Genomic DNA, 26,202 nt, shown 5'->3' with positions numbered 1-26,202 from the left:
CTGTTGCCAAGTGAGCATCAGTTCTAGATGGCTACAGATGCACTACTACATCAGTAGGTTGCTCTGATCAAACCACAGCTTTTTATCTGCATTACTTTCAAATCCCTGATCTTTGTACAGCAGTGCAAAGCGGATTTCCACTGTGCTCCTTCTCAGAGTATTCTCTCAGGGTACCTTGACTTTTCTCATCCCAGTCCCACCACACCCCACCCCACACTGAGCACTCAGGATAAAAACACCCATTGGGATGTTAGTAATCAAAGTTATATCTTCTGTCTCCAGTGCTTGGGTGATCCGGCACTGAGGCCTCCAAAAGGCTGATAGTCAATATATGTCTGCCATCATACAGGTTACCTGGCTACTAATTTGTGTTCCCCAGGTAATGTAGATTCCGGAGAATGGTAAATTGATCCCCAATGTTCTTCTGCAAGTCTACTAATGATCTGTAAATGGAATACTGTTTCATCATCTATAAACTGCTGTAATGCAGGTGGTAAAAATGGGTTTGTAACTGGGAAATGCATGAATGTTGACTCATGTTGCCTAATTACCACAATGCTTATCATGACCTGATACTGCTACCTGAAAAAAAAAATGCATGCCTGAGCCATGAGGATAAGAATATTTTACTGTAATCGTATTCCTTGTTAGTGACCAAGATTCTTGCATACTAGTGATTCTTAAATTGTATAGCTTCAAACATCCTGTTAATAACAAGGACAACGGTGAAATACAAATGTTTTATATTTAGTGTTCGGGACAGAGGCACATCACCATACTGCTGCACATCCAGTATTTTGCACCAAGACTTCTGTTTTAAGGTATTACTCTTGCATAAGCTGCAGAAGATTCTTTGATCACTATCGTGATGTTAAGGACAAAAAGCTACATCTGAACATGAACAACAAATAAGTTACATACATCAAGAATCAAGTGCAGCTAAACCATCTGTGAATGTCTGTAAGAGAAGCAAAAGGACTACAGTGGCAGGTGGTAGAGCACTGCTGTATTGTCTTACTCTGCCTGTGATTTCTGGCAAAGTACATGGTCTGTGAAGACACGTGGGAACAAGCACACAAGAACTTTACTTAAGAGTCATCACATAATGCCTCTTGCATCAGGGCAGAGACAAGGTTTGTATTACCAGTGAACATGCAAGAAAACATCAGGAAAAGGAGATGACACTGATCTTTGAGCACTAAAGCACACACTGACAAGCAGCAGGTCATACCACAATGTTAAAAATATATGCTTGACTAATTCATTAATTCAAGATCAGGTGACACCTACGGTAAGTTCTGCAAATAAAGGTATATAACAATGGTTGCCCTACAAATGCACCTGAAATTCTCTTTAAAAAAACACAATTCTTCGATCAGCTCTGGAAAATATTTGGGAGTAAGTGGTACAAACTGCTGTGTTTTTGTTCTGTTATCTCAGTCATTAGCAAACCTGAAGATCTTTCTAGCTTTACAAACTTGTATAGTTTACCTCCATGCCTCTTCATATGCGACAGGATTGAAGCAGAAGATGCCTGTGCTCTTCAGGTGTTAACTGTGGGAAGGGCTCCTGCATGGCTTTCCCCTCCCATAAAAATGTCTCCTTTTTTAACTGACAGATGAGGACAAAGTGCTTGACTTAACGCTGGAGATTCAGAGCTCTGATAAGGACTCCTGTTACTCTTGTGCTGCTTTCTGCTTCACAACTAAGCCACCAATCTAGCCACCTCTTAATAAGCTACCCATCTTGCAATTTAAGCATTTAGAATGCTTTCATTTTATGGCAGACATTAAACACAGAAAAAGGTGTACTGAGGTAAGACTGGCACTGAATTTTTGCAGTTTCTTGAGTAGCTTATAGAGCTATGCACATTTACAGTGACAAACAAATAGAGGCAGTCCAATTCTGAAGTACTAAACAAGATGCGTACTGAACACAAATGCTTTACTGAATAATATTTGAAATGTTTAAAAAAGGGGGGAAAAATCTGATGTGACAAGTCTGCTCCAAGTACAGTTGTTACTTCAAAATTTAAAGCTGGGAGCAGAAAAGAATTACCTCCTCCCAGGAAGACTATGCCAAAGGCTCTCTTGAGCAAACTAACAGAAGATGTTTCTTCTGCATAGAGAAGCTCATGATTGTTTCAGTAACTGTTCCACTATGAGATACTCCTACCATTCCCAGGAAAAGAGAAAAATAGCTACTTTGGGTGAGTTATCTGGGGTGTTAGAAAGCCATTTTGAAATAATGCAAAGGACAATTGCCTAGTATCAAGGAAGGCTCACAAAAATAAGCTTGAGGAAGACTTTGCTGGGAGATGCCCAGATGAACTTCAGAATGTCCACACAATTTGCTTACATGGGTTTTCTGCATATTATCTCCCAGTTCTGAAAGACCTCATGTCTATTTTGGCTCTGTACTTCTGGGAGTTATCAGCTCACCTCCAGCCAGGACTAACTATACTTTTTACTCTTGACAGAAACATCTAAGCCTCATAGAGGTGAAGCTTCCATACCCTGCTCCTGAAGTGTGTTCTGGTGCAGCAGAATCTTTATTATTCGGCGCCACTTTGTAATTACTCTTTCTTATTTCTGGCGGACAGGACAGGAATTGCACAGCACAGGAGCACAGAGTCCACAGACTGATTGCCACCTTTCTTTTTTCAACAGCCTTTCCTGTTACTGAGATTGTTATGAAGTTTCTGCTCGGTGTTTTCTTTTTGACCTAAACTGCCCCTGGTGTATTTCATTCTTCACAGTGATCAAAGATCCAGAAAGCGGTGTCACACAGCATATTTCCTCCTACAGTGCCTTTGCCTGTGGACACTCTTTCCCATAGACTCACATATTTCTTAGAGTTCAGTATCTAAAATTGGATACAGTAGTCCATGCTTAGTATACCGTTCTCAGTGCTGATGTGGCTTTTTTATATTCATCCTTTGAAACTCTAACATGCAATTGTTTTTTTTGAAACAGCATGACACCAGTGACATGGCCGTCTTGCAATGCACAACGAGCCCCACATCCTTTTAGGAATATCTGTTACCTAATAATGTGTTGGACCTTCCTCTCTGCTGCTGATTATTTTTGATAAATACAGCACTTGGTACCCAATTCCTAATGCATTAGATCCCCATCTTCCTTTCTTAAGAAATCTTCCCAATTCACCAAAATTATTTTTAATTCTGTTCTTGTTCTCCAACATGCTCACAAGCACTTCCACCTTGGTGTTGACAGCAAATTTAAATAAGGACACTCTTACTCTATCATCTGGGTCATTAAAACATTAACTCATACAAGATCTCAACCAGGCTGCTCTGCAATACAACCCAATAAATCATTCCACTTTTGACATATGCCTGTGCTTTTGTAGATCTGCACCCACATACATTCAAACACGTGTGCATGCTCATCTATGTTCTGCCCCTATCTGAATCTAAGGAGTCTGCACTGAACACAGTATTGCTTTTAATGTTTGCTTAGTGGCAACTGATTCAGATTGCCTTCAGTACAAGCCAACCTTGTGCTTAAAGCATGCTTACTGGATTCAACTAAGTTCTACTTTCTACAATCAACCACATTTTTTCATGGGGAAACAGGGCACAGCTGTTTCACTACTGCACAGCTAACATTCACATAAGCTAGCTGATGCCCTACCAAAAACTTCCACCAAGAAATAAAAGCAAAACATACTTCCAAAAGTTGGTCTATGTTAAGCTTACAAAGAAATTCTCCTTTCTTTTTATATGCAATACTGAACAGTAAAGTTCCAATCCTAACACAGAATTTCTCCAAGGTACTGTATAACACAAGAATACTTTTCTGAATATATTTAGAACAAAAAAAAAAAGCATGCTCATTTAAAAATTTTGCTTAGCTATGCAAAACTGCTAAGCAAATATGGAAGCTACAGTGGGAAAGTGTCAGACCTGCACAGAAGTGCTAGCAGGGTGCTCAAAGTTACATTGTTGCAGAAATTCCCTAGGTAAAGCTGAGAAGAAAGAGGTCATGCTCAAGCTTTTTTGTAAGTTTCTTAGAGATATCATAAATATTAATAATATATTTAAAAACAACCAGTTAAATATTAAGGCATATGCATGTATGCTATACTAAAATACAACAATAAAATACAAATCTGCTCTTCCCATAGGATTCACTTCTTTTTTTTTTTTTTTTTCCTCTCCAGAAAAATCCTTGTTAACCCAAACTAACATGTTCAAAACAACAAGATTCAATGGTCTGGCAGTTTTTAAAAACAGATTACTGACACAGTTTTGAATGTTTCTTAGATGAAATCACTAACACCTTCACATTAATCGATTAATGTCAGCAGAATTCTGGAAAGCTATGCTGCAGGCTCCTGCACCAAAGTTCTAATCAATTAAGGAACTCAGCTGAAAAAAAATGATGTAAAGATCAGAGTTGTCAATGGCAAAATAATCTCATCTCAGTGGTGTCAAAGAAAGAGTGAAAAAATTCCATATATTCACTTCATAATGCAAGAAAGCTATTCCAAACAAAGATTTAGTAATCCTATTAATTGTCAAATAACTATTGCAATTAAAATCTATGAAGAAATTCTTCAGGAATCTACACTTGAGATCATACTGATGTTATTTTACACAAGATACACCTCAGGATAAATTGTACATGCTTTGTTTTGATTTTACAGTATTAAAGAACGTACTCATTAAAAAATGCAGTGATTTTATTTAGAGTACTAAAACGCCAAACAATACAGAGTCAAACTTTGAGAAAAACATATGCACAGTTTAGCCCTTGTAAACCCACTGACATTTTTACACATTTTACACACTTTTAACTTTTGAATAGGGAGAAACAAAGCCACTGATTTTTGGCTGTATGTTCCATCTGTAAACAATCCTTATGCACAAATAACACTGCTTTGTTGGGCTGCTAAGTTCTTGAACCTGCTGAGTTAGCAAGGTTGTCCACAGCAGGGTGTTGAGGAGAATTAAATACCACTCAAAATAGGGTTCTCATTTCTCCATACCCTTTGTTTGGCTATTACCATCATGAGGGCCTCTACCATGCTGCATGCCGTAGAAAGCTGCCTGACACAATCTGTAGTGCATTCTTTACCTTCCACAAGCAAACCATCAGAATCTATTAACATTACTTTACGCTGATAGCACTAGAGACATGACAAATCACAGGCCAAGAGTCAGATACCAAAGAATGCGTCTCAGGGCATTGAGGCCAGGCCCATTTGCAAGCAAATGATATTGTGTGAAGCTGGCATGCTCAGTGTATGACAAACTGATGCAATTTCAGTACTGTCGGAGAAGCTGGGTGAGATTTCTCTGATGCTGGCTACAGTTACTGTACAGAATTGTGCAGAGTTCCCAGATTTGAATCACTTGGGGCCTGAGAGGGCTTCACTTGACAAGCCACAAGTAATTACACTACACTCTTTCTATTGTACTCTATTATTTTGCCTCTTATCTCTAGGCTTTGAGCACTCATGAGCAAGCAAGGTCGCTTCTATTTTGACTGTGATGCAACAAAACATTGTTCTTTTGTGATATGATAAATAAAACACAGCCCTGCAGGCTAAACATTTTTATCAGGCCTATTTTCCACTTCTATAAGCAACAGCAACTTTGGGAGCTTGTTAGAAGAGTTGCGGCTGGAAATAACCATGCAGGCAAGTTCATGAGCTTTTCACTTTTCACTATCTCGTTATTGTAAAAAGTCGTTTGAGAAATGAGGCATTAAGTTCTTAGCCCATAACAGATAACAGTTGTATCTGTGATTCATTTAAGCAGGTTTTTATCCCCTTCCAAATCAGCAATTTTTGACAATTTAGTTGGTGAGTAGCAACAAAGTTTTGAATGTGCAGCATGTTGTCAGTTGTTTCCCAGACAACAAATACTCTTCAAAACTAAAGTAACTATATTTTCTGTACCACTTCACAAAATGCATTATTTAAACACCTAAGCAGGTAGGAAAGTTTTGTGTTGTAGCATTATCCTGGCCACTGAATTTAGGAAGAGTAATGATATCAAAAACATTCACATTTAAAAAAAAAGGGGGGGGGGGGGGTGTGTGTAAAAAGAACTTAGGTACAAGTGCTGAGTTTACGGTATGTTCTCCAACTTTGTTTCTAATCCAGGCCAGCCTAAGGATTGGCTAATTTGAGAGAATACAATTACTACCTTCAGTAACACTCCTAACAGGTTCTTACCAAATTCTTTTAAAATACACCTAAAAACATTCTTTCCCTCTTACCAACAGGTACTAAGAATTTATGGCTAAATCTGGAAGTCTGGCATCATAACATTTTCACCAAAGGGAAGTAAACCAAAATGCCCAAATGAACAGATTTTGATATAGAGGAGAAATATGTAAAGGAAACTAAAAAAACCCCATACTCAGCCATACTTCAGAATCTGCTTGAGTTTTGTAATCTCTGTGTCAAACAGGAATTTTTAAAACATGCAGAGGAAATAGTGCAAAGACTGTACCCCTACCAATCACACATCCACATTCTGAGTGCTCAGCAAAAGAAAAGGCCTCTGACATTTCCTGTTCAATACCAAAAATAGATGTTGTCAGTATTTTCTGCCTTTTTATGCTCCCTCACTGCAATGTGAAAATGGAAGCTAGGTCTTTGGCTTTCAGAGGGAGAATGGATCTTTAATTAAAACCTAGCTTTTAAATGGTTTCTAACTTGCTTTTAAGCATTGAGTGGTTTGGAGTTTCATTTAGAGTATGTCATCAGGGGACATATTTTTGTTAGACTTCGTAATAAAATCAGAAAAGCGGTAGGCTAACACTAGTTTCTGAATCTATAATGGCATAGCATTCAACTCCAAATTCCATTTGTAATTTTTCCCTGCATATCCATTTCTTCACATATTTCAAGCAAAGTAAATATACCATGCCTTGACATTACTGTAAATCTATCAGTCCGTTAATTTATGATTAAACTGAATACACGCTCCTTATGTTTCTACATCTCAAAAGAACAAGGAAGTTAAGATAGTAATTACCATCTCATCTTAACTGCAGAAGCAGGGAATTCTACTCGTGGAGAGAGCTTGAATACTACGTAAAGAGTGAAGAAGGGAATCTATATGCAAAGAGACAAGAGCCCTATGCCAGACCAGAAATAAAAGCAGTTAGCTGAAGTACATATGGTCACTTTTCATAAAAGCAGTTCATTGTAATCAATACAAACTTGCTGTTGAACAATTGATTGTTTCACCACATAATTAAGCTTCTTTATTTGTCTTTATGTAAGAGATGATAGGAAAGCTTTAGATTTCATTATTTTCCAATTTGGAGATACTTGCAGCACACGAATGTGCTAGGATATAAACAAATACTGCCCTAGTATAAAAAAGGAACCAATTTTTAAATGTGAAATTTAAGTGAATCAATTACAGGAGAGACAAGGAATATAAAAAAATAAAATAATGATGATCGGTAATTTTATCTCACAGCATTCAAGGTAGACTAGTGGAAGAAAAGACTCACAGACGTCTTATACCATTTTCACTACATTAAAGATTTCAGTAGTCAAAACAGTAACAACAATGTTTTGGATAGACATAACTTTTCACAGCATCTCATCAGGAAAACACCATTATCAAGTGCAAGCAACCCCTTTCAAGAGTGATTTTTGAAACTCTGTGTACATGGTACACAATTCAACAAATGTCACCTACAGCCCCCCTGGTCTTAACTGAGATCCACAAACACTGTGACATACAAATAAATAATATAGTAAATGGAAGATGCAGTGGAGGCTTGGCAGTCATTTCTTATAAATTACTTACTGTAGCTCACTGGTGGCAGCTTCAACATCCAAAAGCATTTCCTCAGATTTCCTATTTATACATTCATAGAACTGAACGTTGTTTTGAACAGGAGGTGGAGCTCTCACTGCACCAGCAGCAGAGGAATGAGAGGAAACATATTTTAATTAGAACATGGAATGAAGATGCTGCTCCTTTCTCATGCTCTTTGTGCCCTGCCTTATTGCAATGCCTACAAGTATGCAAGAATTACCGTTGTGCCCAAATACCTTACTTAAAAAAAAGAAACAAACCAAAACTAAACAAACAAAACCACTCACAACCACACAGTATTTATTTGTTTAAAAAATGTGAAATGTTTAGAACATGATATATACATTGAAATAGTAATTAAAAAAAAAAAGACAGTAACTGGGAAGTATACATGTTCTAGCTACAGTATCTTTATCATCAGGGCATCTTCAAGATGCTTCTTTCATTTCTCATTCAAAATACAATGCCACTTTCAAAGAGAATGATGACACTTGTGCTTTGTCACCAGTGTTGGCTTCCAGAATGCTCTACAAAAATGCCATTTCAGCCTTCCCCAAGCCACAGACAAGCTTATAGGAAACAGAAAATGAAAAAGTTGATACAAGTCCTTAAACAGTTCTTGTATAATGGAGAATGGAGAAATAATGGTTGCTCACAATAAGAGTATTCAAAATGTAATAGCTGGAAGGCCTTCACTAGCACATTTCCATGGTGCATACCCAATAAAAGTACTTCCACTGTACCCAAACGCAGCACTGAAATTCTACCACTAAGTGCTCTGACAAGAGCATGTCTTCTCAATACTCCCCTCACTGCCAGGGTGCCAAGAAGACCTTTCTTCATCTTGGCAGCTGGGTCAAGACTGACTAAACTTTGTCCTCATTAACCTATTAAGTAAGAAACAGAGTTAAGTCATTAAGCTGCCATATAAAGTCCCACCAATCTCTTTCCTGTTTCTTGTGAATTCAAAGATAATAACTGATAATCATTATGAATTCAAAGTTAATCATTACAAAACCCACTGAGATTTACCTATATTCAACCTCCAAACAATCAGTCCTTTAAATTCCTCCATATAAAAATTTCACAAAGGAACTTAAAAGGAGAGACAGCTAAGTCTGAGAAGAATCCATGTAAATTGGCACCACAGACAAGATTCTTCACAAAGACTGCAAAAATTAAAATCCATAATTGGATGGATATCTCATTGTATTTTCCAACAAATAATTTTGAATTGCAATGGTTTGAAGAATTTTCAAGTTTATAGTTACTCTAAAAATAAATACCTATTATTGAAAAGATAGCCTTCTAAAACTGCTACTGCAATATTAACTTAATTAATTTAATAGCCTAGTTAGTTCTGTAGATGAAAAACACATCTTCAGCTTCTTCAAGAATCACCAGTCACCTAACATAAAAATTGTATCACATATTGAAATTCCAAAATGACTTCATCATTTAAACCTGGAATGAACTACACTAGGCATTAAAAAGTTCAATGACCAATTAAAACGTGTGTTGCAGTAACAAAAAAAAAGAGACATCTACTATACATATTGCCTCATTTTGTGTTTGAAAGCCTCCTGTGTTCTCTCTCCTGGAAAGTGTAAAATGTGCATGTGCTTAAGGCTATCTTCGACAAGATTTTACAAGTATCACAGATTGATGCTATGCAGACATAAAACACCAGCAAGAGCAGTGTGTGGATCCTCTGATTAAATAATTCCATTGGTAGCATTATATTATCAACAAAGATTTGCCACTACCTCTCAAAAAGTCAATGCTATTCAAATATATCTTCATTGTGATGCATGTTTGACTGTTCTGCTACTTCTTATCTTCCTGAAAATGTAACTTCCTCATCAAAACAGCAAATCAGGACTTAGGCGAGAATTGGGTAACTTGTGTTTTGCAGTTATGTTTTACTGACAGAATGTGTCAACTTTTGGACTATCAGATAGTAAACTGATACAGGCAACCAAGATGCTGCTTTTTTATCCTATTGCTGACCCCCCTCCAGGAACACAGAAAAAAAGATTTCTTGTGCAGAGAAATCTTGCATGGCCATTTCCATCAGGATTTCATGACTGTGAATCAGGGGAAGGAAAAGGGTAGTGGTTGAGCAATTGCGCAAGGAGTAGGGATCACTGAAGTTGTGTCTGTCTAATCTGTCTACACCCCAAAGCAGATTAAACACACAAAAAAAGGAAACAGCTTTAAATGATTGCTATGTATATATTCAGTCAATTTTCCATTTTGTTTTTACCTTTTCCAGTTTCTGCCTTAGCTGCTTTCATCTGCACTGCAAAATTCACTGTGTCTTACTTCATACTCTTTAAGTTCCCCACTGTGCACCAAGTGGTCAGTTTTCATGTCATTGACATAGTCTGTCAACAGGAAAACTGACTGGAGGAAACAAATTTAATCATCACTGCTGACAAATGCACAAGTTAACACGCACACACAAAAGTATTTTCAGTAACAGCAATGTTTGACTTAAATTAACAAGTCTGTTTCTCCCAATAATACACGCTCTTCCACTGGAACTGAAAAAAAAAATGGTAAAAAGAGCATTTTTCTGACACTACAGAATCATTGTCATCTGTCAAATTACCTTTATCGTCTTCATCACCCCATGCAGGAAAGTATCCATACTGACCTACTCTGACTCCCCTTTGGAGTAACCACAAAATTTTCTACGAAGACACTAGGAGAATGAAAAAAAAAAAAAAAAAAAAAAGCTTAATTGATCTAACAGAGCTAATATTTTTGTTTAACTTCCTTGAACTTAAGAGTAACTGGTCTGCCACTGATTTCAACAGGACCTGTGACATGAGGTAATGAGTGGTGAGTTTGCACAAGCCAGACTGGTAAGCAAGAAGTGCTCATGCTGGCAGATTTCATAACCAAGGCACACAGAGCCTGCTCAGATTTTTCAAAACTACCAAACTCGCAGAGTCCAGAGACTCAGTGAAGAGGTATATAGGTATACCAAACTCTAAGTCCTTGTAGTTTTTTTATACTTCCAGAAACAAGAATGTAGCCTAATATTTAAACTGCTTCTTCTATGGATGTAAAGTCTATGGACTTTAAAAAATCCACAGTACTTCAGGATTTTACATGTCATATCTTACTTCTACAATATTTGCAACTCCAGAAGCAATTCGGGAAGCTGTATTGGAAGTGTTAATTAAATGTAGTAAGCACACGTGTCAGTCAAATATGCCCTCTGCTCTACAACATATTTAAATGTACGTCACCTTGGCCTGTAATATACCACTGTAAATTTTTTTTGGTCAATATAAATCAAATGTACACTAATTTATTCAGTAAGTTTCCTAGCATCTGAATCAACATTAGAAATCCGACCAGTATTTATTATTCTGATATTGACAAAGGGAGCATATTTAAATGATAACAAGAACACATGGGTGTCATTTTGAAGTTGAATTGTTCCCTAGGGACATCCTTAGTAAGCATCTACATTTAAAGGTCATTCACTGCCAAATTATGAACAACTGTTGCATTTATTAGCACAGGCTCAATAGTTTGGAAGCTAGTGTCATCAATTTAAACTGACAATGAAATCTAATTGTCCACATAGAAAACGGACATTTTCCTTACTCTTATGTTTCTTCATGTTATGTATACCCCAAACAGCTGGAACAAGTGCCAGTTTACTCTGGGTTTTGTTTTGTTTGAGGGTTCTTGTTTTTATTTTTTGGGGGAGGTGGGGTAGGGGAGGATGTGTGTGAACTGCATAGGGGGAGGAAGGTGGTGGTGGTGGCTAAAAGGTTCTATACCATAGGAAGTATGCTTTAGTAAAGCTGAGCTCCTGAAACAAAGACTGAAAGGAGTGCATTTTCCATTACTTTGTTGACAGATCCCTATCTCAAGTGCTGCATTAAACAATTCTTCCTCATTTTTCTTTCTAATCTTTTCTTTCCTCAAACCAATCTTTCATTGGTCGAGACCCCACCCTTTCTGCTTCTTAATTCCTCTGTAGTTTTCCCTTTGAAGCTAGAGAGAAGTTTTCAGTTTCTGTGACGTCACTTCTGTGCTCTCTTCAGAACTCCATTCTACATTCTACTTTTATAGCTAGACAGTGGCTGATGGCTCTCTCTTCATTCCACTTTCCCAGTGCTGCCCAGCCATACCAAGGAGAAAATCACCTGAAACATAAGGTTTCAGGGAACGCAAGCTGAAAAACAAACCAGTAAAACTGGTAATAACCTTCTTTAATGGAAAGGACAAACACTCTTTTTTTGTGACTTTCCAGGAAGTGAAAATACACGGTGGCAAGCTGAATCCAAGAGGAACTGGATTCTGTTCTGCTATAGATAAGGAAGCAGAAACATGGAGATATCAGGAAAGCATGTTTTGGTAGCCATACAGAGCCACCACAGAGAGGAAGGGGTCTTCTTGTAGTCTCTCATTTCATGCAGGAGATCATGACCGTTATTGTTTTTAGCAAAGAAACTAGGATGACCTGATGGCCACACTTCTCAAACCCCCATCTTTCAGCTCTGTTTCTCTGCAGTGGCTTCTGACAGTAACAGTGCAGAAGGCATCATCTGCAACCTCCTGGCATCTACTGCACTGGTGGGGAGTCAGCATATGGCAAATAATCTATCTGCCCCAAGTTCCATCACCCTTTTCCGCTATTAATCACATAATCTGATGGCTCCCTTTTTCAGCTACTCCAAGAATAGATTTCAATTCTAAGCAAGTCAGCAGTTGTGGGAAAGGGAAAAGTAAAAATTCAACCATGTAAAGCAGTACTTCTGTGGTCACAGAATCATAGAATGGTTTGGGTCGGAAGGAATGTTTAAAAATCATCTAGTCCAATGCCTTCTAACATGGGCAGGGACATCTTCAACTCTATGAAGTTGTTCAGAGCCTCACACAACCTGACCTTTAATGTTTCATGGGATGGGACATCCACCATATCCCTGGGTAACCTATTTCAGTGTTTCACCACCTTCACTGTAGAAAATTTCTTCCTTATGTCCTAACTAAATCTCTCATCTTTCAGTTTAAGTTTCCCCCTGTCCTCTCTCAACAGGACTTTGAAAAAGTCTCTCTTAATTTTTCTTATAAGCCCCTGTTGAGTTTTGAAAGGCTGCAATAAAATCTCCCTGTAACCTTCTCTTCCCCAGGCTGAACAATGCCAACTCTCTCAGCCTTTCCTCTTAATAGAGGTGTCCCATCCCTCTGACCATTTTGTGGCCCTCCTCTGATCCTGCTCCAAGAGGTCCATGTCTTTCCTGTTAGATGCCATCCTCCAGGTGGGGCTTACCAAAGCAGAGGGGTGGAATCACCTCCCTTCACGTGCTGGCCACGTTTCTTCTGATGCAGTCCAGGGTATGTTTGGCTTTCTAAGTTATGAGTTTGTATCCAGCCTTTCATCCACCAGTACCTCCAAGTGCTTCTCCACATTGCTGCTCTCAATCCCTTTATCCCCTACTCTGTACTGACAGGGGATGGCCCTGACCTAGGTACAGGACCTTGTACTTGGAATTTGTTGAACTTTATAATGTTCACATAAACCCACTTCAAGCCTGTTAAGTTCCCTCTGAATGGCATCCCTTCCGTCTAGTGAATAAACTGCACTACTCAGATTGGTGTCATCTGCAAATTTGCTGAGGGTGAACTCAGTCCCACTGTCTATGTCCTTGATGAAGATACTAAACAGTACTGGCCCTAATATAGACTCCTGAGGGATTCCACTCATCACTGATCTCTGTCTGGACACTGAGCCATTGACAACTACCTTCTGGATGCAACCATCCAGCCAACTCCTCATTCACCAAACAGTTCACATATCAAATCCAGTTCAGAGAAAAGGATGTTGTGGGGGATCATGTCGAAGGCCTTACAGAAGTCCAGACAGACAACACCTGTAGCAATTCCACTGAGGTAGTTAGTCCACCCTAGAAGGCCACTAGGTTGGTCCGGCAAGACATGCCCTTGGTGAAACTGTGCTGGCTGTCTTGAAATGCTTCCCTGCCCCTGCTGTACCATAACATAGCTTCTAGGAGGATCTGTTCCATGCTCTTCCCAGGCACAGAGTTAAGGCTGACAGTTTGGTAGCTCCCAAGGTCCTCCTTTCTACCATTTAAAAAAACAGGTTTCCCTTTCTCCATCCCCTAGGGACTTTACCTGATGGCCATGACTTTTCAAATACCATGGAGAGTGGCTTGGGAACTGCATCAGCCAGTTCTCTCAGGACCAGACTTTGGGATACACCTACCGGGTCCCATAGGTGTATATATGGTCGTGTTCCTCAGTTACTCTCAAATCTGACCTTTTCTTACAGTTGCTCCCCAGTCCATGCCCTGAGTTCCATCCAGTCAAGAGGTGTGGGAGGAGAGATTGCAAGTGAGGACTAAGGCAAAAAAGTTAAGCACTTCAGCCCTCTCCTTACAAGTAACCAGTGTGACAGTTGTGTTCATCAGGGGGACACAATTTCTTTGACCTTTATCAGCATACTGGTTTAATGTTAATACCATATACTGATGGTGCACAAGAACTGATATTGAATTAACTATATAATTTCATAGAAAAAAAAACATATTTCACTTATATACACTGTACTAGTCCAAGACTGCACCAATCCCTTTAATTTGAAGGTTACATTTCAAAGAGACTAAATACTTCATAGTTCCAGTTCCTCCACTTTTCTCAACTTTTGTAATTCATCAGATTCAGGTAGCACAGAACTGGTGAAACATCTACTTAATCACAAAGACTTCAAAATCCTACAATCCCCATATTTTATAGCAATACCTGCCAAACACACAGCTTCTGACTGTTAATACCCATATAATGAGGTGTATCTCTTTCATGGACACCCCCTTGTCGTAGGGAAATAGCTTGTGTGCCCTTGTGAGGTTGGGAGCTATGCTGGTGGCGTCATATGCCTCTGGTAGGGTCTCCCATGCCAGACAGGTCTCAAGTGAAGGGTCAGACAAAGCGTGTCCATGGGCAGGATGGGCTCAATAGCCTTTGGGCAACCATCCTAGGAGAAGGACAACTCTAACTTCAAACCCGGGCAGATGGAGCTCATTTAGCCCTGTAAGACCATCCATCTAAGAGAAGAATACTTTAATCAAACCTACAACCTGAGGACCTTGCTGTCACCATCCAAGCTCGCTAGGCCCTGGCAAATAAACCTCAGGTGTAAAGGGTGGGGCCAGTTCCACGCATGCTGTGCCTCACCTGAAAAATGCACTGAGCAGGCCCAAAGGGTTTACCCACACTTGCAAAGCCCTGTAGCGACAGGCGAGGGATGAAAGCTTTCATCAGCGCTGCCTCCATACAATTCTAAACATCCATTGGACCAATTGTGTGTCAAACGTTACTGTCCTTGAACAGGCAGGGGTCACCAGTATCGAGGCCATATTGCTGAAATTGCAGCTGTGCTGGGCAGGGCTCATCTCTAGGATGAAGGATCATCGCCTCCCTAAGATTGTGTTTGACAGTGAACTTGCCACCAGTTGCCGCAAGAGAAGTGCCCCAAAGAAGAGATATAGGGACTTACTGAAACAATACCTTAGCCTTGGCCATATTGACTACCATCAGTGGTCCACCCTCACCTCCAATCAGGAGACTTGAAGACAAAGTATATATATACATAATGCTGTTCTCTCCTTTCAGAACACACGCAGAATCAGTCTCGAGGAGAAAAGACAACGTAGAAAGAATCGCACCCCGCCTATACCACCCAAGGAGACCTTTCGCTGGGCTTTTTTCAACTGGATTTGCCTATCCCACATTGGCTTTTTTAGTCATCAGCGTGCTTGTAGTAAGCGTGGGTAAAGTCCTTCCCAAATCTTCATTCGTGAAGTCAAACCATGATGGTGGATGATGTCTATAAGCATGACAGCTGATGTGGTCTGGACACAGAAACATTCACAGGCTCCATCCATCCAAGTGAAATCACCCTTTTGTTCAATGCAAAGTAATTTCTATGTTACCGTTTTTTCTTAGGTTAATATTTCTGCCTACACAGTATCTTTCTAGCTAGTACAGAGCAATGGTAAGCTCTCAGTAAACTGAGTTTTGCTGGAGGGAAGATTTATAGTGTACCCATTTGCATCAGCCATCAATTTTTAGGCTTGGAACAATACCTACATAAATTATTTAGCAATGTAACAAACTGACAATTACATTACAATAAGCATTGCTCATGCATAACCCATAAGCTCTTCAAAACATAAAGGAAATACACCACGTTACTTTCAGAATGAACTTAAATATCCTCTCCCACCAGCATGTCTCACCCAGAGCTATGACTTCTAGAACAGATTCATGGTCAGGGAAATCCCTGAACTAATACATCTGATAGTGTAAAGCATGATAATTTTTGTATGGGATGTGGTATAGAACTTCCTCACCTGACTAAAGAGGCAAAGTAATCATGCAGGAACAACTACCAAATTACTAAGCTAAAGCAAGTTTCAGACCCACAAGTTTGACTCAGCACCAGTGACCTGAGAGGAACAGTGCTATAATAATGAACAGTGCTGCAATAATCAAACATATTCACTTTCGAGTTCATTTTCTTGAAAGACTTCTAGAAAGACAATTTTGTTTTTTTTTCAAAATGTGTTTCAAAAGCTGTTTGAAGCTTACACAGCTTAACATTTATAGTATTTAAAAAACCCAAATTCTCTGGATAGCAGGATTCACTGACAGAATTACTATTAGAGAAACAAAAAAAACCCCAAACTACTAAAACAGACTAAATATTTATATTGATATGAAAAATCCTACTTGTGTGATAACCACATCTTAGAAATAATTCTATCACTTCAACTATCCTGCCGAACAGGGACATGCTGGAATCAGACTCAGTTGGAATGTTTAAAGCTGGTTTCACTCCCCAGAATCATGGAGACATGTTGTAGAGAACCACTTATATTTAAGTTCAGCTAAACAGTTACACTCCTATACTAACACATCAAAACTGGTTTACAAGGCTTACAAATACTTGCCAAAGATAGACACCATTAGCATCAAGTAGATACACTTGCTTCACACAACTATGCCTACATGGATCAATTTTCTGTCAATTCTACAGAATTAGACTTTTTTTGCCTAGTATTTTTCAACAGGTCGGAACTACTGAATTAGTAGATTTAATAAAAGAAATTAGCCTTGATTATCCATCTTCAGTCAAACGCCTTGGGCTTTGGTTCACTCAGGTGGTAAAGTGTTAAAGCTCAACAGCTCCATGGGATGATAAAATCACTGAGGTCAAAAGGACATCTGAAATTGCGCAGACTAACTCCTCTGCTCAAGCAGGGTCTGCTAGATCAGGCTGCTCATGACCATGTGCAGTCAGGTTTTTAGAACATCCAAGGATGAAGACTTCACAGTCCTCTGGGCAACATGTGCCAGTGCTTGACTATGCTTATGTTAACAAAAGGGTTTTGTCTTATCTTTAAATGGTATTCCATGTACTGTGACGTGTGCCCATTGGTGTCTGTCACCGAGCACCAAGGAGAAGAGTCTAGCTCCTCCTCCTTCATTCCTTCCATCCAGATTATTTGTACATAGTGCTGAGATCCCCCGAGACCTCTCCAGACTGAACAGTCACAGCTCTCAGCCTCTCCTCACGCTAGAGGTGCTCCAGCCCCCTCATCATGTTCGGCACTGCACTAGACTCGCAACTCGCAAGCCCCTAAGCCTGACCTGGCCTCAGCACCCACACGAACCTTTCTCAGTGGGGCCGGGTGGCCAGGAGCCACCACCTCTCTCTCCCCAATGGCTACGCCGTATTAACCACTGCTGCCACTGTCACTGCCGCCACTCCACAGTGCGACGCTCGCGTGGGCAGGAGAAGCCCGGACAGGCCCGAGGCCCCCCCCTCCTGCGCCGCGGGGGTCAGGGCACAACAAGCCAGAGCACGACAGGGCGGCCTTGCCCTGCGGCCCCTCAGGCCAGCACCTGCGCGGCGGCCTGGCCCCTGGCACGGCCCCGGCCGCATCACAGTCCCGCCGCTCACCGTGTATCCCCGTTCCAGCTCACTCTCCTCGTAACGGAAGGAGGGGATGTACACCTCCATGGCGGCCGGGCCAGGCAGGGCCGGGGACACCGGCTCCCCGTCAGGGCCGACGGCTCTCGGCAACCGGGGCCGCCGCAGCCATCTGCACGCAGCACGTGACGCACGCAGCACGTGACGTACGAGGGGCGGGGCGCGCGGCGCGGCTTTTGGTCCACGGGTGGTGCGGCCGTTTCTTTCGCCTCATTCGTCACGGTTGAAGGCACAAGTCAGCTGCCTTCAGAACGGCGGGCAGGGACAGGCCGCCCGCCAGCTGTAAAGGTGTGCGAGGAACCGATCCCTGCAGGGTGAAGGGAGGAGCCTTCCTTCGCAGCGGTGTTTGCCGGGCAGCAGAGCTGCTCCGGCACCGTGGGGGAAGGGCAAAGGTAGCCAGCTCTGGTGGGAGAGGTGTGAGGTAAAAAGACCGCAGGTTCTTCTAAAACCCGTACATTTTAAAACAAGGTTTGAAAGCAGTGGCTTTAACGTGAGGGGGCAGCTGCGTTGCTTTGAAGCACAATAAAAAGAGGAGAAAACAGAAAAAGGATGAGTTTATCCAGTGCTAAATCCACACCACTGTTCAAATCATTTTCTCTGCCTTCTTGGGCAACCACCTCTCGGTAGCTGTGCAAACACAGTGCCTTTCATAATGCCAGCTGTGAGCTGGTACATGAAGTGATGGGAGAGGGGAGAAGCTGAGCGCTGAGGAGTTTCCTGTGTTGTGGCTATTCCTCAGAAGCAGCCTCTTCATTATTTAAGAGAGTAAATGCCCCATCCCTGGCAGTGTTTAAGTCCGGGTTGGATGGGGCTTTGAGCAGCCTGGTCTTGTAGTAGGTGACCCTGCCCAGGGCTGGGGGTTGGAAAGGAATGAGCTTTAAGGTCCTTTCCAATCCAAATCAGTCGATGATTCTACAAAACTAAACCATTTTAAAGAAGTACAGATGATTTATAGTCATTGGGCAAATTAAATTAAACTTCCTCCCTCAAATAAGCAGCTGTGTTGATGATTTAAGAAGTAATGGAGGAAAAAGCAGAAGGCAGAATACTAGATTCATTTAGTAGGCAGTTATGTTGTACAGGGTAGCACTCCCACCTCACATTTGCAAGTTTGCTAACCCCAAGCTCCAAACCGTTTGGAAGAGCTCGAAAGCAAACCGCAGCTGTACTAAATGCAGCACCTTAGAACGCACCTTGTAAGGTTCATAAAACCTTATGCTGGAGAGTCTCATAGGCTAAATGGTTAAGACATGCAATATCACCATTTCCCACTGATCTTGTAAGAAGCAGCTACCATTACGAATTTATGTGCATGCAGGGTTTGATTTTACACAAGCAGAATGAAGTATAAAGACATACCTCAAAAATGGACGGAAACCAGCTGATTACTTTCATCTAACCTCTGTGGTTATGCTATCTCACTGCTTCTAAGATCAGCTTTTGAAACTTCTTCTGAAAACTAATTTGCTTCCTGCTAGACTAGTAACATCAGGAGGAAAAATGATACAAGCTCTCCATTTCTCATTGTTTGACTACCAGTTAAACTTAATTATATTGTGCTCTAAGCAAAGACCTGTGACCTCAAGAATTCAATACAGAAGGATTTTGACTAAAACCAAGATAACTAAAACAAACTAACTTTGCTAAACTTTGTTAATACATTGTAACAACCATACATATAAAAAATTATCTGAAGTCAAACAAAATGGTCCTGGGGCATTTGTTTCTGCACAACACTGCTGCTGAGCCAGTGTCCTCAACTGCTGTTGACCAGCAGGACAGTCCCAGTGCTGCTCTGTGCTAGTGGTGACAAGAGTAAACAGGTTTCCAGTCCCATGTACTTCCTCTGTAGGAACCACACCCTTGGAACACAATGATGACTGAAGGGAGTCAAATAAGAAATCCCATTTTCCCCTAAAGCATGACTGGTAAGTACATTACAATCATCCCGAAGATAGACTAGTGTCCTGGTTTGAGCAGTAGCAGTCATTTTTTCTCCTTCTTGTAGCTGGTGCAGTGCTGTGTTTTGACTTCTGGGCTGGGAACAGTTGCTTGATAACGAGCATGTTTTGAGGGTGTTTTTGTTCAAGGCCTTTTCTGAGCACGTGCTCTGCTGGGGAGGAAGGGAGGCCAGGAGGAAGGAGAGACAGGACACCTGACCCAGGCTGGCCAATGAGGTATTCCATACCATAGCATGTGATGCCCAGGATGCAACTGGGAGAGAGAGCTGAAAGGGTGGAGCTCTGGAGGGGAATGGAGGAGGGAGCACGCGGTGCTCGGCTGGGCAGGGTGGAGTGAGTTATGGGTCAGTGGCTGGTGAGGTGTTGTATTCTTTTCACTTGTTATTGGCTTTATCATTATTATTTGTAGTAGTAATGGCAGTAGTGATTTGTGTTATGCCTTAGCAATTAAACCATTCTTATCTCAATCCGTGGGGGCTACATTCTTTGGATTCTCCTTCCTAACTCCGGGAGTTGGGGGAGCAAAGGGGGGAGTGAGTGAGAGTACTGTGAGGATTTGGTTTAAACCATGACAACAAGCCATATAACAATAGTCTAGTTGGGCTTGTAAATGTGGGCATGCTAGAGAAAAATTACCATGCTATCATTATTGTTAGTTTCTGGTTAAGACTCCAGTCTTCAAGCTTAGTTTCTGTTCTTCCCCAATACAAAATGAATGTACAATTCTAATTACACCATTTATGCTGTAACACATTTATGCTGATGAGAAATCAGTAGAAAAATTTCACAGAACACTATTTATGGTTGTTTGCATTCTAATAACCAATTATTTCAAGAAAAAGCTACTTTTCTCCCTAATGCCATGTAACTTATTAACAGAGAAAAGTTTGAGACATTAATCTGGTTTCAAATTCAATAGTACATAATGGAACTTTTGACTGTGCATCAGCCAAGAGGAACAAGGAAGATTACATGGTGAGCTGAATTCAAATACATCAATATGTTTTGGAATGTTAAATACCTAATTTGCACAATACATCATCATTAGTAGTCTAATCTTTAAAGTTACATCTAAAGAAAAGATAGGATTTCTCCACATGGCTGACTAGCCAAGGATTGTCTTTCTGTCTCATACATCGAGGATTAAGAATCTAAGAAACATTCATTCACAAAGCTATCAGTGTGTGCTGAAAACCATCCAGTATTTTTGGTTTTGAAAGTTAATTGCACAAACGATACAATGATTCCTACAAGCAACAAAGTAAGGAGAATATATTTTAAATGTAGCTTGATTTGAACCAATGTAATGTATAAACTCCTTTATTAAAAGCAAAACTGTAAAAGGGTTGAGCTCCACTGGTAACAATTACATAGGCTACCTCCAAATTCAGCTGTTGAGCAGGCTCCAAAAGATATGAACTGCAGGTGTTGGTCTTCAATGCTGGTTTTTGTTACACATATCAGTATTTTGGGTTATATTCTTAAGTTAACTTGATCTAGAATGTAAAATAAATAAATAAATATCATAGAATCGCAGAATCATAGAATGATTTGGGTTAGAGGGGACCTTAAAAGGTCATCAAGTTTCAATCCCCCTGCTGCAGGCAGGGACACCTTCCACAAGGGCAGGTTGCTTGAAGGCCCATCCAACATAGTTTTAAAACTGTACTCCAGTTTTAACCATTGCCTGTCATTAGACTCCGTCTTAACCTTCCATGATTACAGAAACATCGTCACTGTTTAGAATAAGGTCCAATCAGTGAAGTATATGCCACACTCAAATAATTGAATGTTTAATAATTTATTGAATTTAAATAAGAATGTGGCATTTTCACAATCAAACTTTCAGATTATCTAAAAATAAAATATATTTGGAAAACAAATCCCCTCCTCTCTTTGTTGGCCACTTGTGTGTTTCTTTTTTCCAAAATTTTTACTGTGTGATTCCTCCAATAGGGGGAATACGTGGTGAATTCACCATCCATCATGCTGGAATGATTCATAGGAGCAAAAAATGGAATGAACACAGTCAACTCTGAAAGATCAGTTTCCACTAATCTTCATGACTTAAGGACTTTCTGAATGGCTAATTTCCAGAATAGGAGTAGGCAAAGAAATGCACATAACAATTCTAATTAAAGTGATAAGCAATGCACGCATCAGAACAAGAGGCCAGATTAAAATAAGAGATAGTCCTTAATAAGATTGTTAGATCACAACCGCAGTTTGCCGATTTTTCAGCTGCTACAAGAAAGACTGGTTTTAAGTAAACCTGTATCTCACTGTATGCCTACAGATACTGGGCTCCTAAGTAAATAGTAGCAAGATTGAACATACTTGATAAAACTTTGAGTAAAACAGTATTTATTCTCTTTTAGAAAACAAAGCCATCTAAATCTCTTTATTCCCTTAAAGATTTAGATGGCTTTTTTTCTAAAAGAGGTGTAGTTCTTTCTAAAACATCACACAGCACTTTAATCAGCTAGTGAGTATAAAAAAGACCACATGGAAAGAAGACAGGCAGAATCATAACTTCAGAGAGGTTAGTCAATTTTCCATAGGAGTTCACAGAATCAAATCCAGAACTCAGTACTTCTAACAGCCACACTGTTTGGACCTGATAAGTAGGTAGTTTTCTGAAAAGCTCAAGTGTGTGAGCACTTTTGTTGCTGGGGCAAGAGGGAAAAGTCAATGTGTTAGTACAATGTAAGGTAACCACAGGTTTTTATACAGTGCAGTGCTCCTCTATCTTGCTGAGACTTCCCATAAAAGTTCCACATCAGATGTGAGGCCAAGATAAAGCATTTCCTCTCTCCAGATTTGCGCCTTCTTCCTTGTGCTTTCCTTATCTCGATTTCTTTAAACCACTTGGTTTATCTCATCTATCCTTGCTCTCCCATTTTCATTTGCGTATTTCTTTCATTTTAGTTTTCAAATACCCTGCAAGAAGGATTCTGCCTAAGCTGCCTTCCATACTCTTCTGAGACTCTCTTTCTTAATGACATATTTTCTTAACGACAGGAAACAGATGTAGTGTTTTAGCAGTAAAGTAAAAAATTATTTTACTTGTGAGCAAGCTCATTCAACTATAGAGGACAATTTTATTTATTTTTTTTTTAAAAGAAGAATCCCCTCAGTAGGTAACCAGTAATATTCTTAACAACCTGAAACTTCAGGTCCTTACATGTTTTAATATTGAACTTTTGTTGTTGTAATGGATTCATGTTTTGCCAGAGATTCTAAGTATTACCTTAGGAGAGGTTAAAAAAAATGAATAATTGATAATGAAGCAGAATATTCCATTTTAAAAGGGACAGTGACTGAAGAATCAGAAACTTACTGTGGACTGAACATCAGTTTAAGGAAGAGGTAACTATGTGGTCAGTTTGAGCCATATTATGTCATATGTTTTTAATTCACAAAGAAAACAAACCCTACACAACTGAATTTTCATTTTCAGTTGGTTAGTGTAGAAAAAGGAAGTCATGTTAATCCCTGCTAAAAAGACTAATGTGAAAGCTATTTCTCATTCTTTCATCACAGAGAGAAGATATCTGATCATATTTAGTACTGATAGAAGAAAAAAAATAATCAAGAGCTAAGAAAGCTCAATAAAACACCTGGAAAAAAAAGGTCAAGAAAGTATATGTTTGCCCATTTTGAGCACTGCATGTTCAAATTGAGCCTTTAATTCTGGAAGTACCCACCTTTAGTCTCACTGGCACAAATCTGAAGTTTAATGTTGAGTTGTCAGTCAGTTTTCATTAGCACAAAGCAAGCTAAAGTCAAGAATATCATAGTGCTTAGTTGAGTGTTAAGTCTAATCAATTGCTTAATCATAAACCTGTTCCATACTTGAGCTTTGCAAGAAGCAGTTATAAGCTGAACACTGATGCACAAGGTGTTACAAGCTTAAAGTTTCAGCATTTCACCACAGAAGGTGCTAATCTGGAAGGTTTACACCAATATCACTGCATAAATCAGCGTAATCTTCCAGCTGAATTTAGATTTCCATTCTGTTTAGAAACAGTATTGGGTGTTTACTTGTGCTTGATCACAAATATCCAGTGTCCACAGGATCTCAGGGAACTTGCAGATGAAGTTGCTAAGCCATTATCCATCATATTTGAAAAGTCATGGCAGTCTGGTGAAGTTTCTGCTGACTGGGAAAGGGAAATATAACTCCCATTTTTAAAAAGTTAAAAAAAGAAGACCTGGGGAACAACACACCAATCAGTCCCACCTCAGTGCCTGGCAAGGTCACGGAGCAGATCCTCCTGGAAAACTATGTTAAGGCACATGGACAATAAGGAGTGATTGATGACAGCCAATGTAGCTTCACTAAAGACAAATTGTGCTTGGCAAATTTGGTGGCCTTCTATGGCCACCACAGTACTGGTGGATAAGGGAAGAATGACTGACATTGTCTACCTGGACTTGTGCAGGGCATTTGACACTGTCCTGCACAGCATCATTGTCTCTAAACTGGAGAAGCATGGATTTGATGGAGGGACCACCTGCTTGATAAAGAATTGGCTGGATGATCACACTTAAGAGTTGTGGTCAACAGACTGATGTCCAAGTGGAGATCAGTAACAAGTGGTATTCCTTGTAGGTCAGTAACTGGGACCAGCACTGTTCAACATCTCTGTCGCTGAAATGGACAGTAGGATTGAGTGCACCCTCAGCAAGTTTGCAATTACACCAAGCTGTGTGGTTCTGTTGATACACTGGAGGGAAGGAATGCCAATGGCCAATGCCAACCTCATGAATTTCAACAAAACAAAGCATGAGGTCCTGCATATGAGTCGGAATAATCCCAAGCATAAACACAGGCTGGGCAGACACTGGATTGGGAGCAGTCTTTAGGAGAAGGACTTGGGGTCTTGGATGGTGGAAAACTGAAAATGAGCCAGCTTCAGTGCGTGTTTGCAGTCCAGAAACCATCCACATGCTGGGCTGCATCAAAAGGAGCGTGACTGGCAAGATAAGCAAGGTGATTCTGCCCCTATACTCCACTCTCATGAGACCCTAGCTTGAATACCATATTCAGCTCTGGGGCACCACACAAGAGGGTTGTGGACCTGGCCGACTGTGTCCAGATAGAATCATAGAATAGTTAGGGTTGGAAAGGACCTTAAGATCATATAGTTCCAACCGGGCAAGGACACCTCACACTAAACCATATCACCCAAGGCTTCATCCAACCTGGTCTTGAACACTGCCAGGGGTGGAGATGAGACCACAAAGATGATCAGAGGACTGGAGAGAGCACCTTTCCTATAAAGACAGGCTGAGACAGCTGGGCTTATTCAGCCTGGAGGACAGAAGGCTCAGGGGAGACCTTGTAACAGTCTAAAAGGGACACAGAAGATATCTGAAGAGGGACTTTGTACAAGGGCATGTAACCCTTGACAAGGGTCAAGGTCCCCCTAAGACAAGGGGGAACGGTTTTTAACTGAAAGAGGAAAACTGTTTCTGAGATCATCTTAAGAACATGAACATGCACAAGTCCATGGGACCTGATGAAATCCATCTGTGGTTCTTAAAGGAGCTGGTGAATGAAGTTGCTAAACCACTGGCCATCATATTTGAAAAATCATGGTAGTGAGGTGAAGTTCCCAACTGGAAAAAGGTTAATATATCCCTCTTTTTCAAGAAGTAGAAAATGGATGATCCAGGGAATTACAGACCAGTCAGTCTCACCTCTGTGCCTGGCAAAGTCTTGGAGCAGATTCTCCTGGAAAGCATGCTAAAGCACATTAAAAACAATGAGGTGCTTGGTGACAGCCAGCATGGCTTCACTAAGGGGAAATCCTGCCTGACCAATTTGGTGGCCTTCTATGATGGGGCTACAGAAATTATGGACAGGGGTAGAGCAGTTGACGTCATCTACCTGGACTTGTGCAAAGTGTTCAACACTGTCCCACATGACATCCTTGTCTCTAAATTGGAGAGACATCAATTTGATAGGTGGACCACTAGGTGGATAAAGAACTGGCTGGACGGCTGCATGCAAAGAGTTGTGGTCAATGGTTCCATGTCCAGTTGGAGACCAGTAATGAGTGGTGCCCCTCAGGGATCGGTGATGAGACCGATCTCGTTCAACATCTTTGCCAGCAACATGGACAGCGGGATTGAGCGTGCCCTCAGTAAGTTTGCCAATGACACCAAGCAGTGTGGTTCGGTCGATACGCTGGAGGGAAGGAATGCCATCCAGAGGGACCTTGACACACTTGTGAGGTGGGCTGATGCCAGCCTCATGAAGTTCAACCAAGCCAAGTGCAAGGTCCTATACCAGCAGTTTGAAGCAGGTGATCCTACCCCTCTACTCTGCTCTTGTGAGACCTCACTTGGAGTATTGTGTGCAGTTCTGGTGTCCT

At 40.6% G+C, this 26,202-nt stretch overlaps 1 protein-coding gene across 3 annotated transcripts in view; it reads right to left on the bottom strand.

Annotated features, from left to right (window-relative positions):
- SNX24 (sorting nexin 24) overlaps window positions 1-17,980 on the bottom strand; it is a 93,861-nt gene extending 75,881 nt beyond the window's left edge. For 2 of the 3 annotated variants that reach the window (XM_005142398.3, XM_031043119.2), the window contains exon 1: window positions 17,829-17,980. In XM_005142398.3, the coding sequence (XP_005142455.1) occupies window positions 17,829-17,888 (60 nt within the window). In that variant the 5' untranslated portion in view covers window positions 17,889-17,980. Of the gene's footprint in view, window positions 1-10,430; window positions 10,524-17,828 lie in introns of all 3 variants that reach the window. The other variant, XM_031043120.2, reaches the window with a different exon arrangement.
- Between the last annotated feature and the right edge of the window lie 8,222 nt (window positions 17,981-26,202).

The sequence above is a fragment of the Melopsittacus undulatus genome, chromosome Z, assembly GCF_012275295.1.
Source record: "Melopsittacus undulatus isolate bMelUnd1 chromosome Z, bMelUnd1.mat.Z, whole genome shotgun sequence".
In the NCBI taxonomy this organism is placed as follows: Eukaryota; Metazoa; Chordata; class Aves; order Psittaciformes; family Psittaculidae; genus Melopsittacus; species Melopsittacus undulatus.
This window is presented reverse-complemented; position numbering and strand designations above follow the sequence as displayed.